The following is a 17,979-nucleotide window of genomic DNA, read 5'->3' as shown; positions in this document are numbered from 1 at the left end:
CTTTTAGCCTTGGCAGAGTGTGAAAGTGGAACCTGTAACCTTGAGATACAATGTTGAGAACCCATTTGTCTTTCGTGATCATATGCCAGTTGTGACAGAAAAGTGCCAGTTTTCCTCCCAAGGGGGCTGCCAAGAGAGAACTGTTTGGCAGCTGTAGTGGGAAGTCATTGGGGCTGTTTTTTGTAAGGTTGAGGCCTGTCTTCCCCTTCTTTCTGGGTTGATGCACCCCATTGTCAAGGCCTGTAAGGACCTTGTGGTTGACCTCTACCTCTTGGACGTCTGTATCTGCCCCTTTGAGGTCTGTCTGTAACTGGAAAGGACCAATTCTTTGTTGGCCAATTTCTGCTAAATCAAGGAGGCTGAACCTGTAAGAAATCCTTCACCGTTTGCATAGATTTTGCCTTATCCTCCATTTTCTTTAATACCTCTTCTGCCTTAACTCCAAATAAAACATCCTGCTGCAAAGGTGCAGCCAATAATTTTGCCTTAACATGATCTGGTAACGTCTGTACTTTTAACCAAGCATGTCTTCTAATGACAGATCCTGTAACTGCTGCTCTACAAGAGGCCTCTAATGAATAAAAACCACATTGCAAAGTATGTTTTCTCACTTGTTCAGCTGCATGCAATAAATCCTGCATTTCTTTATAATTAGGAGGATCTGAGTTTGGAAGCATTTTTTGTTTCAACTGAGACATCAAATATTGCTGATATTTTAGCATGTGAAACTGGCAATTTAAGGCCCTCATTGCTAAAGTTGCAGATGTATATACTTTCTTCCCCCATCTGTCTAATGCTCTGGAATCTCTGTCAGAGGAGACTGGATTCTTTGCTGAGGAGGCCTTTACCCCTTTGGGGCCCTGAGAAATAGTTTCAGGATCAGCAGTAGGGCTTTTATAAAAATATTTGTGAGTCAGGGACTCTGCAGTATCTGTCAGGCTTAACTGCAGCAGGAGGTAAGGAATCAGGATTTAAACTAGATTCAGTATACACATCATCCACAATATCTAACACTGGCGGAATAGCAAGGGGTCTGTGATGAGGTAATAAAAGGAAATCTCTGAGACTTTTCTTGGATTCTGAATAATCATGACCCTCCCAATGGAAATGCTCCCTCATGGTATGCAAGGTTTCCCCAAAGGAGTAGTCCTCTGGCTGAGAGGCTGAAGGAATTGATTCCTCAGCATCAGAATCCTCATAAGGGGGTAAAGAGTATCCTAGGTCTGAGGATGAATCTGAAGAGATGGATACCTGATCGGATGAGTCATAACCTGCATCCTGTCTAGGCCTTTTATCAGGAGGGGGATGGGACCCCCTGATCAGAGTGATTAAGTCTTCGGCCATTTTCAGCATTTGTTTCTTAGGCATGGAGGCCTGTGTTGGTGAATGTAGAATTTGTTTCTTTGTTTTTAGAGGAGTTTTAGACTTAGCAGAAGATTTAATGGTAAACTGAGTAGGTCTGAAAACACCCTCTGAAGCTACAGGTTGTTCAGCTACTCCGGATCCCTCTGAAGGGTTAGTCTTGGTAGGTTGTAAATCTGGTGCATCTGAAGGCCCAGCCATCTCCACGTGGGAGTCAGAGGCTGCCTGAGGTTCTAAAGAAGCGGTCGTCAGGGGCTGCGAAGGCGCCTCGCTGAAAACTGGAGAACCGGCAACTGGCCTAGAAGAGGCTTCGTCAGTTTTGGGCTTCGGATGCCTGTCCTTGTCTTTGCACTTTTTGTGTATTCCGGTCGTCGGTAATTCTGACGGCATGGTATAATAGAATTTTCTGCCAAAATAATGTCGGGCAAAATCAAACAGACGTTTAATATTGCGCTTGTTAAACCTAGCAAAAAACCGACAACCTGTGACGTCGTGGTCTGGGCCTAGGCATGGGATACAGTAAGAATGGAAATCCTTATGAGGTATTTGCTTCCCACAAGAAATACAGTTATTAACTTTTACTGACATCGGTCTGAGGCAAGAAAAAGTTTCCCCAACGGTGTACTTAGCTTTGTAGAAGACTTCGGTTCTGGATTCGGAATAAAAATCTCAGGAGTCGGTCGACCAGCACTTGCGAACTGCTTTTGCTTCGGGCACCGCGGCAAGAAAGACTGAAGAAAATGGCGTCGGCTGCATCTTATATTCCCCTGTCGCACTGACGTAAGGGAAGAAGCAACAGCAACTGACGCCAGACCAAGACTTTGGAACTCAGGCCGACTGAGGGACCGCCTGATGGCAGAATAATCCAAGTGTAATGACTGCAGCAGTGTAACACGATGAACATCTGGAAAGATCACAAATGTGCTGGTCTTTTCATGTGCAAGATCAGGGTAGAGAGGGAACTGGGAATTTGTCTTTTTCCCCATTGTAGCGTACTCTCAGAGTTGGTATATATAAGTAGCATGTGGTTTTGAGGTACAGTGGGGCTTGCCCCCCAAAAGTTTGTTTTTCCCTTGTACCTGTGTTTTGATCAGTTGTTAGATTCCTTTCTACTCTATCTTTCAAAGACCTGTAGTAGATTAATGTTGTGTGTGTGTGTGTGTTGTTTTAGAAAGTAGATTTTAATGTTTTGATCAAGTACAGAATAGCTCACTGTTGTTGAGGCCAAGTAAAAAGAGGACAGACTCAAGATATACAAGGAAGAGAGGAAGAAGTGTAGGCAAAGTGGGATTTCTCCTTGGCCAAGAAAAAAGGAGGGGTGGGGGGAAGGTGCAAATGCTGCAACAATGATCTATTTGAACAGCTGTTGTAATGTATGTTCTTACCCAGCTGTAATACGTTCATGATTAGATTGCTGTTGGAGTAATGCTAGCCAATGGGACGATTCTCAAAGCTTTTTATGGAGACTGGAAGGGGTAAGAGTTGCTGAACTACAGTCCAACATGTCTTGGAGAATAGCTCTGGCAAAACCAGTTCTGGCACTGGAAAAAGCATCAATTTAGTAATGTTTTGTAAAGGTATGACTAGAAGACCAAGTAGCCAGTTCTAAAATGGAAAAAAAAGGTAACCAAATGACAACTAGATGTAGCTGAAAGGTGCAATGACTGTGCTAGGTACAAGACAAACAGTTATTCAGGGATTAAGCACTTTCATTTAGCTTGTAACAAAGACTTCATCAGAATGGACTTGGAATCTAGATCTTTGAGAATGTCCTTAGAAGATGCCACAGCTCTTATATAATGAACTTTGATGCTACTTGAAAGTGACTTACCATTAAACGAATAGGAGATGGCAAGGGATATTCATTTGGAAATACTTTGTTTGGATACTGGGAAACACTGCGTCTTACTATCAAAGGAGATGAATTAATTGAACAGATTTTTTAAAATTTTCTTAGTAATGCACAAATAAAATCTCAACTGTTTATACACATCAGGTAAGGTAAAAGTATTTTCTTTACTCTGAATTAGGAAAATAAATGCAGGGAGATTACTAGCTTAGTTCAAAGACATTTTTATTACCTTAGGCATAAATGATGGATTAGCTGTAAAGGAAACTCTCTTCTTATCATCTTAGGGTTGATTAGGCTTGTAATTCAGACTTTGTCTAGGAGAAGAGCTTTCTATGTACATAACCTTAAACAAGCTGAAGCAGCTGTCTCAAAAGGTGGCAATCTGAATCCTTTCAAATGGTTGACAAACAAAGGAAACTGAGACCTCTTGCTTCCCAGACTAGTAGCAAGAAATGTTCGAGGACTGTGGTGCCTGTTAACCCCCCTTATGTAACACCACGTTGCCCTTGAGCCTAGGTTTAAGGTCAGACATATGGTGCATGAGGAAGGAGTGCCTGAGCTTTGGCATACTGGCAAGATGTACAGTATCCTTAAGATACATCACCTTGGTCAGCATTACTGCAACAGTTCTCTAATAATGAGCATTCCATCTATAATGGGATACACCAATTATCATGCTTTCAAACAGTCTGGTGACGGTAGGGGAGTACACATTTTTATCTGCTCAAACATTTATTTGCACCAAGTACTGCTGGGTTCTGTGTCTGATCTTCTTGTCATTTTGGTCACATTTGATAAATTACATCACTGCCAGCTGCAACTCTTCCTCAGTGTCACCTGAGAAAGACATTAGATGCTTTGACAAGTTGGATTCCATATTTTAATTCTAGCACTGTAATTCTATGCAACTTCAACTAGAAGTCTTACGCAGCTAGCAATAAGTATGCCCAGTGTTTCCAAGATTTCATCAATACCAGCTCCCAATATCAAACTGACCAGTTCTCACAAGAGAGTACTTGAATTTATCCTTAGCATTAGTAGGTGTGCAGGCAGTGGTAGTATTCATATCACCTTAATTAAATGTGACGGATAGACTTGTCATCATTTCTGTCAAAATTAGTACCAAATTTGCCACAAATTCAACTACATGTAGGATCTACTCAAAGGCCAACCTCAAGTACTTTATCCCTGCTTACCCACTCTGTAGAACCACATTTACCCCGATGTAAGTCTTTACTTATTAGGTATAAGTATTGTGGAAAATTCAAGGGCAAATATTGTGGAACTCGAAGATAAACTTCATAAAGTGTTTCCACCAGCACTCAGGAGGAGGAGTATAACAAATTCTTACAAGCGCCATTAAAAACTGAGGCTGAATATAAACAGAAGGTAGATAAATATTCCAAAGATAGCATTGCTCCTCCTATTACCAAAACTAAAAACACCTCCCTAGGCTTGGGCAGTATACCAGGTTTACCTTGTTAGCACAATGTATATTCTTGCTGAACCCCTCCTTAAGCCTTTTAAGTTCATCCTTTCCTCGTGGTATGTGTGTGAGCACTGGAGAATGGCCGTGGTAACTCTACATAAAGGCCGACTAAGTAGCACTAACTAGCATTACCTTGTAAAATCATGGAGTGGAGCTTAGTCAGTTTCATTAATAATCAGCTTGCTCATTTGCAAACACTTGATCCTAATGTCTCTGGTCCTTGCACAGTGGTGTACTACTCAAAAGCAGCGTCAGGTTATAAAATCCAAAATTTGCACTGCTACAAAGCCAGGAAGAGCTGGTCTGCTCCTGGTTTTGTGACTTTGAGCCATGAGATTGACTGGAAAACTAAGTCCATAAAGTACAGTTGTGTACACTTACCATAAATGTAGATGTTCGAGTGTATTCACTGTTGCAGTCATCACCTGCGGGTTATCCCTGCTGTGGTAGCCCTCGGCGGCCCGAATACCAGAGTCAATGTTTTTGTGCGCCGGCTGCTGTCGCCTGTAGTCTGACATCAGGTTGTCAGTACTATAAAGCAAGGAAGCCGACGTCATTACATCAGTTTTTCTTGCCCCAACCCATCGGAAGCACAAGGGAAAAGAGAGAAGTGGTCCTGGTGGCTAAGAGCCACCCGGGAAGAATGTGTCCCCCTAGGGGAAGATGTGAAAAGGGGGATGGAGGGAGGGGAAACCAAGACTGCAACAGTGAATACACTCGAACATCTACATTTATGGTAAGTGTACATAACTGTACTATGTTCTTCATGTTTCACTGTTGCAGTCATCTCCTGTGGGAGGATTCCCAAAGCTGAGGTAAAGGGTGGAAGGAAAGATAGAGTCCTAGGTATGGGTCAGGAGGCCCTGCAGAATTGCAGAAGCAAACCCTGCCCTAGACATCGAAAAGAGAGGTAGGTGGTAATGCTTTGCAAAGGTATGGACAGAGGTCCAGGTGACTACTTCCAGTATGTCCCTGGTAGGAACTCCTTTGAGTAAGGCAGTGGAAGTGGTGGTTGCCCTAGTGGAGTGGGTACAGACTGACCTAGGGATGGGTTCACCATGTAGTCTGTAGCAAAAATGGATACAGTGTGAAATCCGTTTGGAAATGGGCTTCCCATCTGCCCCTGGGGCAAAGCTTACAAGAAGCTGGTCAGTTTTTCTGAATGGCTTAGTGCAGTCCAGTTAGCATCTGAGCTGTCTGTGCACATCTAGTGAGTGTAGATATCTTTCCTCCTTGTTTTGAGGATTGGGAAAGAAGGTGGGAAGGTTCATGGCCTGGTTAATGGTCACATCAGATACCACCTTGGGCATAAACGAGGGATTAGTCCTCATGGAGACTCTGTCTGCATGGAAAATTATGAAAGGCTCAACAGCCATGAGAGCTTGAAGTTCTGAGACCCTTCTGGCTGAGGTGCTAGCTAGTAGGAAGGCAGTCTTCCCAGAGAGGTATTTCAATTCTGTTGAAGCAGCAGGTTCGAAAGGAGGCAAGGTTAATTTTTCTAACACATAATTCAGGTCCCAGGGTGGAGTAGGAGGTCTTCTGGGAGGCCTGAAATTAGAAGCCCCCCTGAGGAATTGCTTAACCAAAGGATCAGAGAAGAGGGGTGGGTCTAAATCATAATGGGCAGAGATGGCCGAACCATGGATTTTTTTTTAGAGGAGAAGGAGAGGCCACTATTGAGAAACTCTGCTAAGTAATCCAGGATGGCAGGGATGGAAGGTTGGGAAGTACTGCCCACTTTTGATTGTTTCCAGGAGCAGAATCTGTTCCATTTTCCTGCATAAGATTTTCTTGTGCTGGGCCTTCTGGCCTCTATGATGATGCCCAGGACCTGTTTACTTAACAGTGACTTCTTGTTAGTTTTTAGTGTGAGCCATGCTGAAAGTTTGAGAGTTTGTAGGTCTGGGTGCAATACCTTCCTCCTCTCTTGGGTCAAGAGGTCTGACCTTAGGGGAAAGCAGCTTGGGGGGGCTGTAAGGTCAGACTGCACAGTAATGGGTACCAATGCTGTCTGGGCCAATCTGGAGCGATGAGGATGGCCTTTAGTCTCTCCTCTCTTATTTTGATCAGAACCTTGGGAAGAAGGGGCAGAGGATGGTATGCATACACAAAGAGGGAGCAAAAGTGGAAAGTCAAAGCATCTACCTTCCATGCTAGGAGGTGAAACTCCCTGGTGCAAAACTTGTGCAGCTGGTGGTTGAGGTGCGAGGCAAAGAGGTCCACCTCTGGGGTCCCCCACTCCTGGGTGATTTGCGGAAAGATTTCTCTGTGGAGCTACCATTCATGGGGTCCAGTAAGTTTCTGCTTAGGTGGTCTGCCAGTGTGTTGTTGATCCCTGGTAAGTACTGGGCAATTAGGTGTAGGCCCATGGAGGTGGCTGTAAGCCACAGACTCATGGCAAACCTGCACAGGGGGTAAGATTGGGTGCCCCACCCTGCTTGTTGATGTACAACATTACTGTGGTGCTGTCTGTTTTTATAAGGAGGACCCCTGGCCTGAGATGGGGTTGGATGGAAATCAGAGCATTTTGCACTGCCATAATTTCTTTCTGGTTGATGTGCAAGTAAAGTTGCTGGGCATTCCAAAGGTGGTGGGTACACCTGCCTGCTAGGTGAGCACCCCAAGCTATGTCTCAGGAGTCGGTGGTGATTGTCTGGCTGGAAGGGCGGATGCTAAAGGGAAGACCCTTGTTCATGACACAGGCCTCTGGCCACCAGAGAAATTCGTCCCTTATGCAAGGGATCAGTGGGAGACTGATCTCTAGGGACTGAAAGTGCTGACACCAAAGGTTCTTTAAGTACCACTGAATCCTTCTCATGCGACGCCTGGCAAGAGGGATGAGAAAGATGCCATGTATCCCAGGGCTTGCAGGAACCTCCACGGAGTGAGGTGACTCTTGGAAGCCAGCTGGGTGAAGTATCAAGGCAGGAAACTCTGTTTTTCTGGGGATAGGAAGGCCATTAGGGTTAGTGTGTCTAGCACAGCTCCCAGGAAAACAATTTTCCTGGTGAGTTTTGCTTTGATTTTTTTCTTGTTGATGGCGAACCCTAGGGAAGTTAGGAGTTTTTTGACAAAGAGAAGATCCTGGAGTAACTTTTCTTTGCTGTTCGCCCGTATGAGGCAGTCATCCAGGTAAGGGTAAATCTGTATACTTCTTTGCAGAATGCTATAGCCGGGGCCAAGCATTTGGTGAATATTTTGGGAGCAGTAGATAAGCCAAAGGGTAGTGCAGAAAACTGAAAGTGCTGATTGCCTGCTTTGAAGCGCAGGAATTTTCTGCACGATTCCCTGATGGGATGTGGAAGTAGGCATCTTTTAGGTCTAGTGTCACCAGCCAGGCATATTGTGCGAGCATAGGCAGGAGCTGCTGCAAGGGTAGCATTTTGAATCTGGGGACCACCAAGGTGTTCAGTTTGGATAGATCCAGGATGGGGCACCAACAGCCCTCTTTTCTGGGGACAAGGAATAGTCTGGAGTAAAAACCTTTTCCTGTTTGATCCAGAGGGGCAGGTTCTACTGCCCCTGGGATATTAGGATTTTTATCTGTTTTAATGCCTCTGCCCACTGGTTTGGGGGGAGGTCTGGGTACCCTCTTGGAATTGGGAGTTCGCTGAAGGAGAATCTGTATCCCTGAGAAATTATTTTTAATACCCATTGGTCCTTGGTTATAGAGACCCAATTGTCCTTGAAGAGGATGAGCCTTCCTCCTAGTTTTAGATGAGTGAAAGGAGGGCAGAGGAGGGGAGGGAGAGTCATTGTGAGTGCTTACCATAGAAGCTTGGCTTAGAACTCTCCGCTTTAGAGGTGGAAGTGGTCCATTGTTTGCTTCTTTGCTGGCCCTGGGATGGGGGCCTTGATGTCCTGTCCCTGTGGGGCTTCCTCTGACCCTGTCTGCTCGGTGCAGGGAAGGCCCAGTGTTTAGAGGGGAAGTTCCTGCTGAATCTGGGTGGTTGAATTTGAAAGAAATATTTTACTGTTTGCATAGATTTTGCTTTGTCTTCCATCTTTTTAAGCACCTCTTCTGCTTTTCCCCAAACAGGCGTTCCTTATCTAGAGGTGCATAAATAAGCTTAGACTTGACATGATCAGGGAGAGGTTTTTCCTTCAGCCATGCATGTCTTCTAATAAAAGGTCCTGTCACTGCTGCCCTACTAAAGGCTTTTAGGGTGTCATCTCCACATTGTAATGAGTGCTTGGCCACTCGACAAGCAGAGTGTAGTAATTCTGCCAGCTCTTTTGAGTTGGCACCATCAGAGGAAGTAGAAATCTTCTATTTTAATTGTTCCAAAGTGTGTTGTTGATGTTTTAACATATGGAACTGACAACGGAGTGCTCTCTGATAGCTAAGGTTGCAGAGGTGTATACTTTCTTACCCCATCTGTCCAGAGCTCTGGAGTCTTTGCCAGAACTAGTTTTAGCTCCTTTGGGTCCCCATGTAATGACCACAGGGTCTGCAACAGGGTCCTGTACAGGTACTTGTGAGAATCTGGTACTCTGTAGTACCTGTCAGGTTTAGCTGGGGCAGGAGGCAGGGCATCAGGGGCTAAACTGGATTCAAGGACATCATCCACCACTTCTAGAATAGGTGGGATGTCCAGGGGTCTGTGCTGGGGCAGGTCCAGAAACTCTCTAAGACATTTCTTTGACTGTGGGTAGTCCTGAAATCTCCAATGAAAATGTTCCCTGAGGGAGTGAAGGGTTTCTCCAAAGGAGAGGTCTTCTGGAGGGGAGGCAGAGGGAACGGATTCCTCTGCATCTGAATCCTCATAAACAGTTAAGGGCTGTTTTCCTCTTCAAAAGCAGAGTAATCAGATTCCTGGTCTGTCAATTTCTGGAGAAGGAGCCCTTTTCCTCTTTGGAGTGAGGGCTTGAGTACCTTGGATAAGGGAGATGAGATCCTCTGCCATTTTAAGCATTTGAGCTTGGGATGGGGGAGCAGTAGCAGGATGGTGGCTAGAAGCAGATTTCCTAAGAGTGGCCTGGCTTCGGGGCCTAAGAGAATCCGTCAGTCTCTGAGAAATGGTAGTCGGAAGAGAAGATGACATTTTTTTGTCTAGAATTGGTAGTGCGAATGGCCTACTCGGAAGCCTCCAGTATTGTGGCTCCAGACCTAACCAAGGGAGAAAGAGCCAAAGGCTCGGAAGACGAAGTGGATTTCTGTGGCATGCCAGACTCTGACAGGGTCTCAGCAGAGGCCTGCGTAGAAAGCGAGTCAGGAATCAGGGGCTGTGAAAGCACCTCACTGAATTTCTGGAGAACTGACAACTTGCTTAATGGTGGTGTTGTCGGAAGGGTTAGCCTTGCATGGCCTGTCTCTGTCTTTACGTTTTTTCAGAATGTTGGCGGATTGTTGGCTGACAGATGCCATATTGGAATTCAAAGACAAAATACAAAAATAATTGTCTACAAAAAGAGGTCTATGGCAAATGATTCTTGCATAAGAGGGCACAGAACCGACAACAAGAGATGTCGTGGTCTGGGCCTAAACAAGTGATGCAGTAAGAATGAAAGTCTCGGTGTGGGATCTGCTTTCCACAGGCGAGACAATTGTTAACTTTTTCGGACATCGGTTAGAGCAAGAAAAAAGGGTCCCCAACAGGGTACTTAGCTTTAGACGTTTTCTGCTGAAATACGACTTCTGGTAGTGACCGTCCAGCACTCGTATGAACTGCGTCTGCTACGGACTCCATGGCAAGAAAGACTGATGTAATGACATCGGCTGCCTTGCTTTACAGTACTGACGACCTGTTGTCAGACTACAGGCGACAGCAGCTGGTGCACAACAACATTGACTCTGGTATTCGGGCCAGTTGAGGGCTACCACAGCAGAGATAACCCACAGGTGATGACTGCAACAGTGAAACACTAAGAATATCTGTGGTAAGGCTATGCCTTTTCTATTCTATTTGTGTGCTTGGTTGATCTAAACAGTGGATGTTGTACTTCTGTAATCTTTCAGCTAAAAGTCAAGAAGTTAGTTATACTCTGGCAAGGAGACAACATACTGCCTTAAGAGTTGAAGTTAGTTTCTTTGGTAACCAGGTAAATGAAATGGAGCATTTTCAGTTAGAACTAGGGCCAAATGGTACCAACAAACATAATCAAGAATTAGTGCGCTAGATATATACACAGTTGTCAACTCAGTATTTCTTTAACAATAAAAACAGTATAAATTGTCTAACAAATTTAAACAATAAGAAATCTATTTTCTCTGAGAAATAAAACAAAAAGCAAATTAATCGGCAGGATGATGGCAGTTATCCCCTAATAACACATTTTTACAGATTTTTTTCACAATTAAATCAGCTATCATGCGATGAGTTCCTCAGTCCCAAAAGCCTATAAAGAGTGTGCTGGATTGCTGGAGGCTTCTGTCAGTTGAAACAAACTCCTTGTGCTGTTTTTGCAATACTACATCGAGCAGACCAGCTCAACTTAAAACAGTTTTGTAACCTTGAACCAGGCTCATAACAGGGACAAGCTTTGATGCATGCAGTGCCACAGTGGTGAGCACTGCACAGTAGTTGGTTTTCTTTTACTTGCAGTTGTCTGTGATTCTACCTCTATAACCCCTAAAATATTTTTTTGCTTAGTATTGTACATTTACTACAAGAAGTGCTATCTGGCTCAGTGCTGCTATAAGACTACAAATACTTTTTGTATATGCCTACCTTGCACATTGATTTTAGGCACCTGTTTGCACACAAACTGATGTACTATTCTGTGGTATTGGTACCCATCCTCTACTTGATGTAAATATTGCAAGGCGTCTTTGCCAATCACCTCTTGATGTGATCCTACTAGTACTTGCCCATGTTATACATTGATTTTACTACTACTGCATTAGTTATCAGCATATCTTGCACACTTTTTGCTGCTAGTGCAGTAAGGGATCCACAAAGTTAAAACCTACCTTTATCTTAAGTTTACAGTCAAACTAATTAAACTCTACCTTAACTACTGTCCTTTTGTGACAAGCATTGGAAATTCCTCTGTGTTACTTCCACCATAGCAAGCAGCTGTAGCTACCACCTGTACCTGAGAGTTGTACTCACGTTTACTAAGGTGATTAGACCAAGTGTTCCCAGACTGGGCCAAATATCATGGGAAATTTAAAAATAAACCAACTTGGCTGTCTATCACCATACAATCTACAATAACAACAAAATGAATTCCAACAACAAACTAATTAGCCTACTTACAGGACTACATAAAAAAATGAATAAAGGGCTAAAAATCACAATTAGGTGTGTCAAGGTCAGGCATGAATGAAAAATAGCAGCTGACACCAAGGATAGTTACACATCTTTCTTCAACTAGCTCAGTAAAGAAACAAACAGCAAACAATGGTTTGAGATAATGATCACTATGCACGTTGTCCCAAAGGATATAGCAAACATACTAGCTGATAAACTTTGTTCTAATTTCACACCATCTAAAGTTAGAAACATTTCACATATCTCCAAGTCCCAGACCTCTAAAGATTTCCATAGATTAAATCATAACTGCCATATTCATTGCAAAAAATAAAAAATAAAAAATTCCATGGGCCCTGATAATATTCCGAATACCTGAGCACTAGTGTTACACTAGTATTAGTAAACACATCTTAACAGAGCCACTCCTAAACATTTTCACCCAAGTTTCTATACTGGATATGTTCCTGAAGAGTAGAAAATGGCCATTGTAGTGCCATTACACAAAGGTGGGCTTATTTCCTATTACAAACCCATTAGCCTAACTACTGTTAGTTGCAAAGCTTCTAAATGCATTGTATCAAACATTATAAACTTAAGATGTTAAACTATTGTTCTGAACCTTCACCTCTTCAGCAAGGGTAGGTCATACCTACTCAACCCTGTAAAGATCAAAAGGATCACATACGCTGTGAATGGTAACCATGCAGTTCAAATAATATATCTCACTGGATAAAGCCTTTGTAATGATTCCACATGCTGGTATTATCAACAAACTCAAACACCCAAGCATAATCCTTTTTTTTTTTGCTGTGATGTGGATGGCAAACTGGCTGCCAGACAGAACATAAAGTATCTAAATTATCTACAGCCATCTCAAGAAATCAAAAAGATGACAAGGTGTCCCACAGGGCTCTATGCTGGGACATCTCCAATTAAGCATCTATTGGATAACTAAATTTGGTGACAACTACAACCCAGGTATTATTAGTACACCCTCTAATGCCATTTCACTGCAGTCTGGTGAAGACGTTACATATAACTGGTGTAAAGAAAATGGGCATAAACTGGATGTTAAAAAATAGCTCAGCTCCATGACCTACAGGGCAAAATCCCGGAGTACAATGCAGGTGACTAGAGGGTAATTAGCAGCTCAGGTGTCTGTATGAGATGACCAGTGAGGATAACAGTAAGTGGCTGTTGCCAGATTGCCTATCTTGAGGGGAGGGAGTCTGCTGTGGCTTATCACAAGGGGAGCACTAGGTGTTCACCTAGTGGAGTTCAGAGATGGCTGAGCCCTCACTGGGACAGTGTCTTCATACTGTGTAGATGACAAGAAACTATCCTGTAGAGACAGACTTCCCTTCTGGAGACTGTGACAGTGGCCTTGGGGTCTTCAATGGGGAGAGAGTTAATTACAACCCAGGACAAGCAAGCTGTGCCAGTCCTTACCATGATGATGATTCCTATGTAGAAATGAAAGGGCTTTAGGACTCTAATTTAGCCAAGAAATACCCAACTTTTGTACTACTGTAACAAACTGGCCAACTAGGTGAAGGTAGGAACACCATCAGGCAAGGTCCTAGGGGAAGCCCCCCCCCCAAAAAAAAATTGTTAAATGTATATTCATAAATTTCAAAAACTTCAAAAACAAAACTTATGTGACCTGTGGCACATGGTACCCATCTCCAAACTAACTCAGTCAGTGGAGATCTTGGTGGCTTGTCCTTTGATCACCACATTGTAATAGCAGACAGAAAATCCTATCTAGCCCAAGTAATAAATCAAAAGACGACATCCTTTATCAGACCAATTATGGAGTACAGTGTTTCCTTTGGTATGCATTTGTGTAAACATTTTATGCAACTACAAAGACCTTAGAGATTCCTAAATAAAAAGATCACAGGCCTGAAGACCCTTTGCTACCAAAACAGGCTTGATGTCCTGTCTCTGTACTGCATCTTGCAAACTCTTCCATGATGATTTATGTTTAGCATTTAGGGCACTGATCTCCTATGCATTCAAACAGCTAGCAGTGCCACAAAAACCCATAATACAGATTTAGATCTTTTCCAAGAAATAAACTAGATATGCTGACATGACAGATTCACTCCCAACAACAGCCTCATCTCTGTATTAAGCTACCTATTCAAATTAAAGAGAAATCCTTGTCACCATTATGATGGACCTTAATAAATGGATGTGTAGGCACATATTCTCCCCAGGCCTAGCATGTGGCACCTTCTTGGAGCTAAGAGAGGTGCCATATGATGGTGTGTATTGGTAAGGCTATAATGGTTTCTGGACTAATCTGCTCTGTAGATCCTTTGTGTCCTTGGAGTATGAAGACTGAAAATGCCATTATTTAAAATCGAGAACTGTACTGTAGTTAAAGAAAAGAAAAAAAAACATACAGACTAAACTCATTTAACATTAACAGAGTGGCAGAAGAAAAGTAGCACTATCCAGTTTATGCCACTCCTAACGTTAAACAAATGTACTACCTACAACCATGACGAGCTGCATCAAAATCATCCAAATGTGCTTCGTTGTAGTAGGAAGAGAATGTCCTTGTGGTCATTGTGTCATAAAATTGATATAAAATCATAAACTGTCATTATCTTTGATCTTAACAACATTTTGGGGAAGGATGAGCTTGAAGTGGTGGGTGACTCAGGTTTATATTACTCCCTTGGCTCTGAACAGGAGACATCACATCGCCTTTGTCCATGACTTTTTCAACCAACAACCTATGAAAGAAAGGGAAAAAAGAGCATGTGAGTGAGCAGTAAAAGCTGATGACAGTTTACAATTGTGTAAGGGACTCCCCATAATTTATGTATGTGGGAACACTCTGGAAGCACTGTGCTGAAATAACTAGTCCTCCTGCTCTGCATGTCAGCTCAGTGGAATATTTCGACACTGATGTTATAGGGACTGTCCCTTGGCTACTTCAGCAGACATGGGACCTAAGTGGTTACCTCCTATCCTCTCCTGATTCTACTTTGACAGCAGAGAAATTATGAAAAATTTGTCATGCTATGGCATACAGAACAAGGGACTAGGTGGAGAGAAAGGGCCCTCATACTGCTGCTAGAGGGCACTCTTAAAGCTGAGAGGACCTTGCACGACTTAACAGTTTCATAAACACTCTGGCAGTAGCACCTGAAAGGACAGAGTCCTAGTCACATCTCCAGACAAGCTCACTGGGTGGCGGCCCCACCTTATACTATTTTGGGCTGCTCTGGTAGAGCAGAAGACGGCATCTGATTTACAGTGCTCAGCAAAGGTATGCAAAGCAGAGGCCAACTCATAAATTTTATTAACAAATGTATTTCTGAAGAAAGCAATGGAAGTATATCATTCATGTGGAATGGAACTTCAGGGTCAAAGTGGTTTTCTGTGTTTGTCATATTAGAAAACTGTGCAGTTAGACAGCCACTAAGGAAGAAATGCAGAAACTTCTGCTGACCCTTACAGACATTTGAGTATATTAACACACTTGGTGACAAGTATCCACTGTAGGAATATTGTGCCTGCATGGGATGTACTAAGCTGAGAAGAAAATCAGTAGATTAAGTTTGTATTTATATATGTGTATATATATATATATATATATATATATATATATATATACATACGCTATTTTCAACAAGCAACACATTTACATTTATGAAAGTACATGGCAATCAATAATGCAATAAAAATACAAAAAAAATTCCCAAGTTGCAACTACATCTGTTTCTTGTCTTCATATAATCCAAAGATAGCCAACAAGACAGTAGCATTGTACATGCTAACCAACCATACTGAATTTCTCAGTTTTTACCAGTTTGGAGGCCCAAATAATGAGGTGCCACGATTCCAGAGTGGCACTCCTTAATTTCCTGGCTTTTTTATTAAAATTTTTTTTTTGCTTTTTTTGAACTGACGTCATCACATGCGCGATGAAATTAGCTCAAGTGCTCAACAACATAACGTGCATGCACTTCTGGCTGCTCCAGCCAAGCTGCAAGCGGGAAAGGAACAATTACCGAACAAGCCGTGAGGCACAGAACAAGCTTGGAGGTATTTACTATGGAAGAATGATGCAATTAGCTCTTAATGGTGGTGGTTCTGGAATAGAACAAGCCACAAGGCATGGAACAAGCTTGGAGGGAGGTATTTATTAAAGCAGTTAGGGTTATCTGTTCGGTTTTAGTTTATGCTAGGTTATTATACTGCTGAGGAGGTTATTATGCTTTAAGGTGCTGTTGATTCCAGAACAAAGCTGTTCGGGGTTATCTGTTCAGTTCTAGTTTATGCTAGGTCATTATGGTTGCTTTATGCTGCAGCTAAGGTCATCATTATGCTTGCTTTAAGCTGCTGCTGAGGAGGTCATTATGCTTTCTGCACTGGAGGTCATTACACTGCTGCTGATTCCGGAATGAAGCGGTTCGGGGTTATCTGTTCAGTTTTAGTTTACACTAGGTCATTATTATGTTTTATGCTGCTGCTGAGGTAGGTGCATGTGTGTGTGTGTGCGTGTGCGTGTGCGTGTGTGTGTGTGTGTGTGTGTGTGTCCGTGCGTGCAAAATGCCCCAGGTGAATATACCTTGGGTACACGTAACAAGAGCTTAAATTCCCTACCCACCACCACTTTTGAAAACTTTCCAGATATTTTGCCTCATTTTTGTTCTGTTCCTCTTAAAATCTATGGTTTTCTGGATTTTTGTGGCAAATCAGTGAAGGAATGAATACACAAAATAATGACAGGCATTTGAATTTCAGACTTCATATTCTTCAGAAAACACATGGTAACATAAAACCTTTTATTCTAGCAATTTTGTAACTTTATAAGATCAGTATTTGAAATGTGTCCCTATGTTTGTGGCTGTATTGCCCCATTATTGGTTTTGTCCAGGTTTTTTGTGTTAAGAGGTTGACAGCTATGGTGAGAAGTGAGAACTGAATTCATTAAATGATAGCCATTTAAGTTTCAGTCTTCTTATCTTTCAGGAAACTGCTGATTTGGCATAGTGGTATGTTGCTCTGACTGTAGTGCACAGGGTCCTGGGTTCAGGACTTGGCAGTAAAAGGCATGGTGGTAACATTTTACTCTAGCAACTTTCCAAAATTATACAAGCAGTGTTTAAAATGTGTCCCTTGATATTGGGCTTTTGTCCCCCCCCCCCAATAAATGTTGGCTTTTTCCAGATTTCTTGTGCTGCAAAGTTGAGAGATACAGTTGAGTGTTGAGTGGATTTTACAAGGAGATGAGAGCTTCAGGGGAAGAGAAGTTTAGTGTTGCTTATGCTGAGTCTGCTTGCATTGTTAATAGCATAACCAGTTAAATGCTTGCTTTTGAAGCAGAAGGCTGTGGGCTCTACTCCCCCAGTATGTAGATGCATTACTAATACTGTACTGTGTTATTGTACTTTTAAAGGGGGTGGGTGTGACAATTCAAGGGTATAGTTACACATACAACAAAAGTAAGAAAATGTCATGCACAAAGGCATTTGTGCCTCGTTGGAAAGAGCAAAAAATATCATTAACCCAAATTCAGGAACAGAAAATCAGAATTATGTTCTGTGCTGCATTATAAGAAAAATATTTTTAAACTAGTATAGTACATTTTCTAGCATTTAGGATAAAACACATTTTTCCACTGCAGACAGCGGAGAAAAATAAGTGGTCAGTTAACAGTATTTGGATTAAATTGATAGTTTTGATGCTTCAGGATGACTTTAAGAGAGGGTCAGTCAGTACTTGGATTAAAAATTGGAAGTCTTATAACATGCAGTTCACCTAGTTTATTTTGTTGTGCATTTACAGCTACTGAGTTGGTCTGATACCACAAATCAGAGTAAGTCAAGCAAAAACATGAAACTAAAAATAAGTTCGAGAAGCTGTGCAAGATGCCCATGGCTTACACTACCATCATTCTATTTACATGAAGTTATATATCCATATATATATATATATATATATATATATATATATATATATATATATATCCATATCTATATATATATATATATATATATATATATACACACACACACACACATATATATATATATATATATATATATATATAT

The 17,979-nt window shown here is 42.2% G+C and overlaps 1 protein-coding gene across 2 annotated transcripts in view; it reads right to left on the bottom strand.

Moving 5' to 3' along the window:
• Positions 1–10,950: 10,950 nt before the first annotated feature.
• Positions 10,951–17,979, bottom strand: part of RAB29 (RAB29, member RAS oncogene family) — a 688,339-nt gene continuing 681,310 nt past the window's right edge. Inside the window, exon 5 of one of the 2 annotated variants that reach the window (XM_044076830.1) lies at positions 10,951–14,649. In XM_044076830.1, the coding sequence (XP_043932765.1) occupies positions 14,529–14,649 (121 nt within the window). In that variant the 3' untranslated portion in view covers positions 10,951–14,528. The remainder of the gene's footprint in view (positions 14,650–17,979) is intronic. The other variant, XM_044076831.1, reaches the window with a different exon arrangement.

This window comes from Protopterus annectens, chromosome 7.part0 (assembly GCF_019279795.1).
Source record: "Protopterus annectens isolate FY-2018-M chromosome 7.part0, PAN1.0, whole genome shotgun sequence".
Classification (NCBI taxonomy): domain Eukaryota; kingdom Metazoa; phylum Chordata; order Ceratodontiformes; family Protopteridae; genus Protopterus; species Protopterus annectens.
The sequence above is the reverse complement of the archived record's forward strand: the minus strand, read 5'-3'. Positions and strand labels throughout refer to the sequence as shown.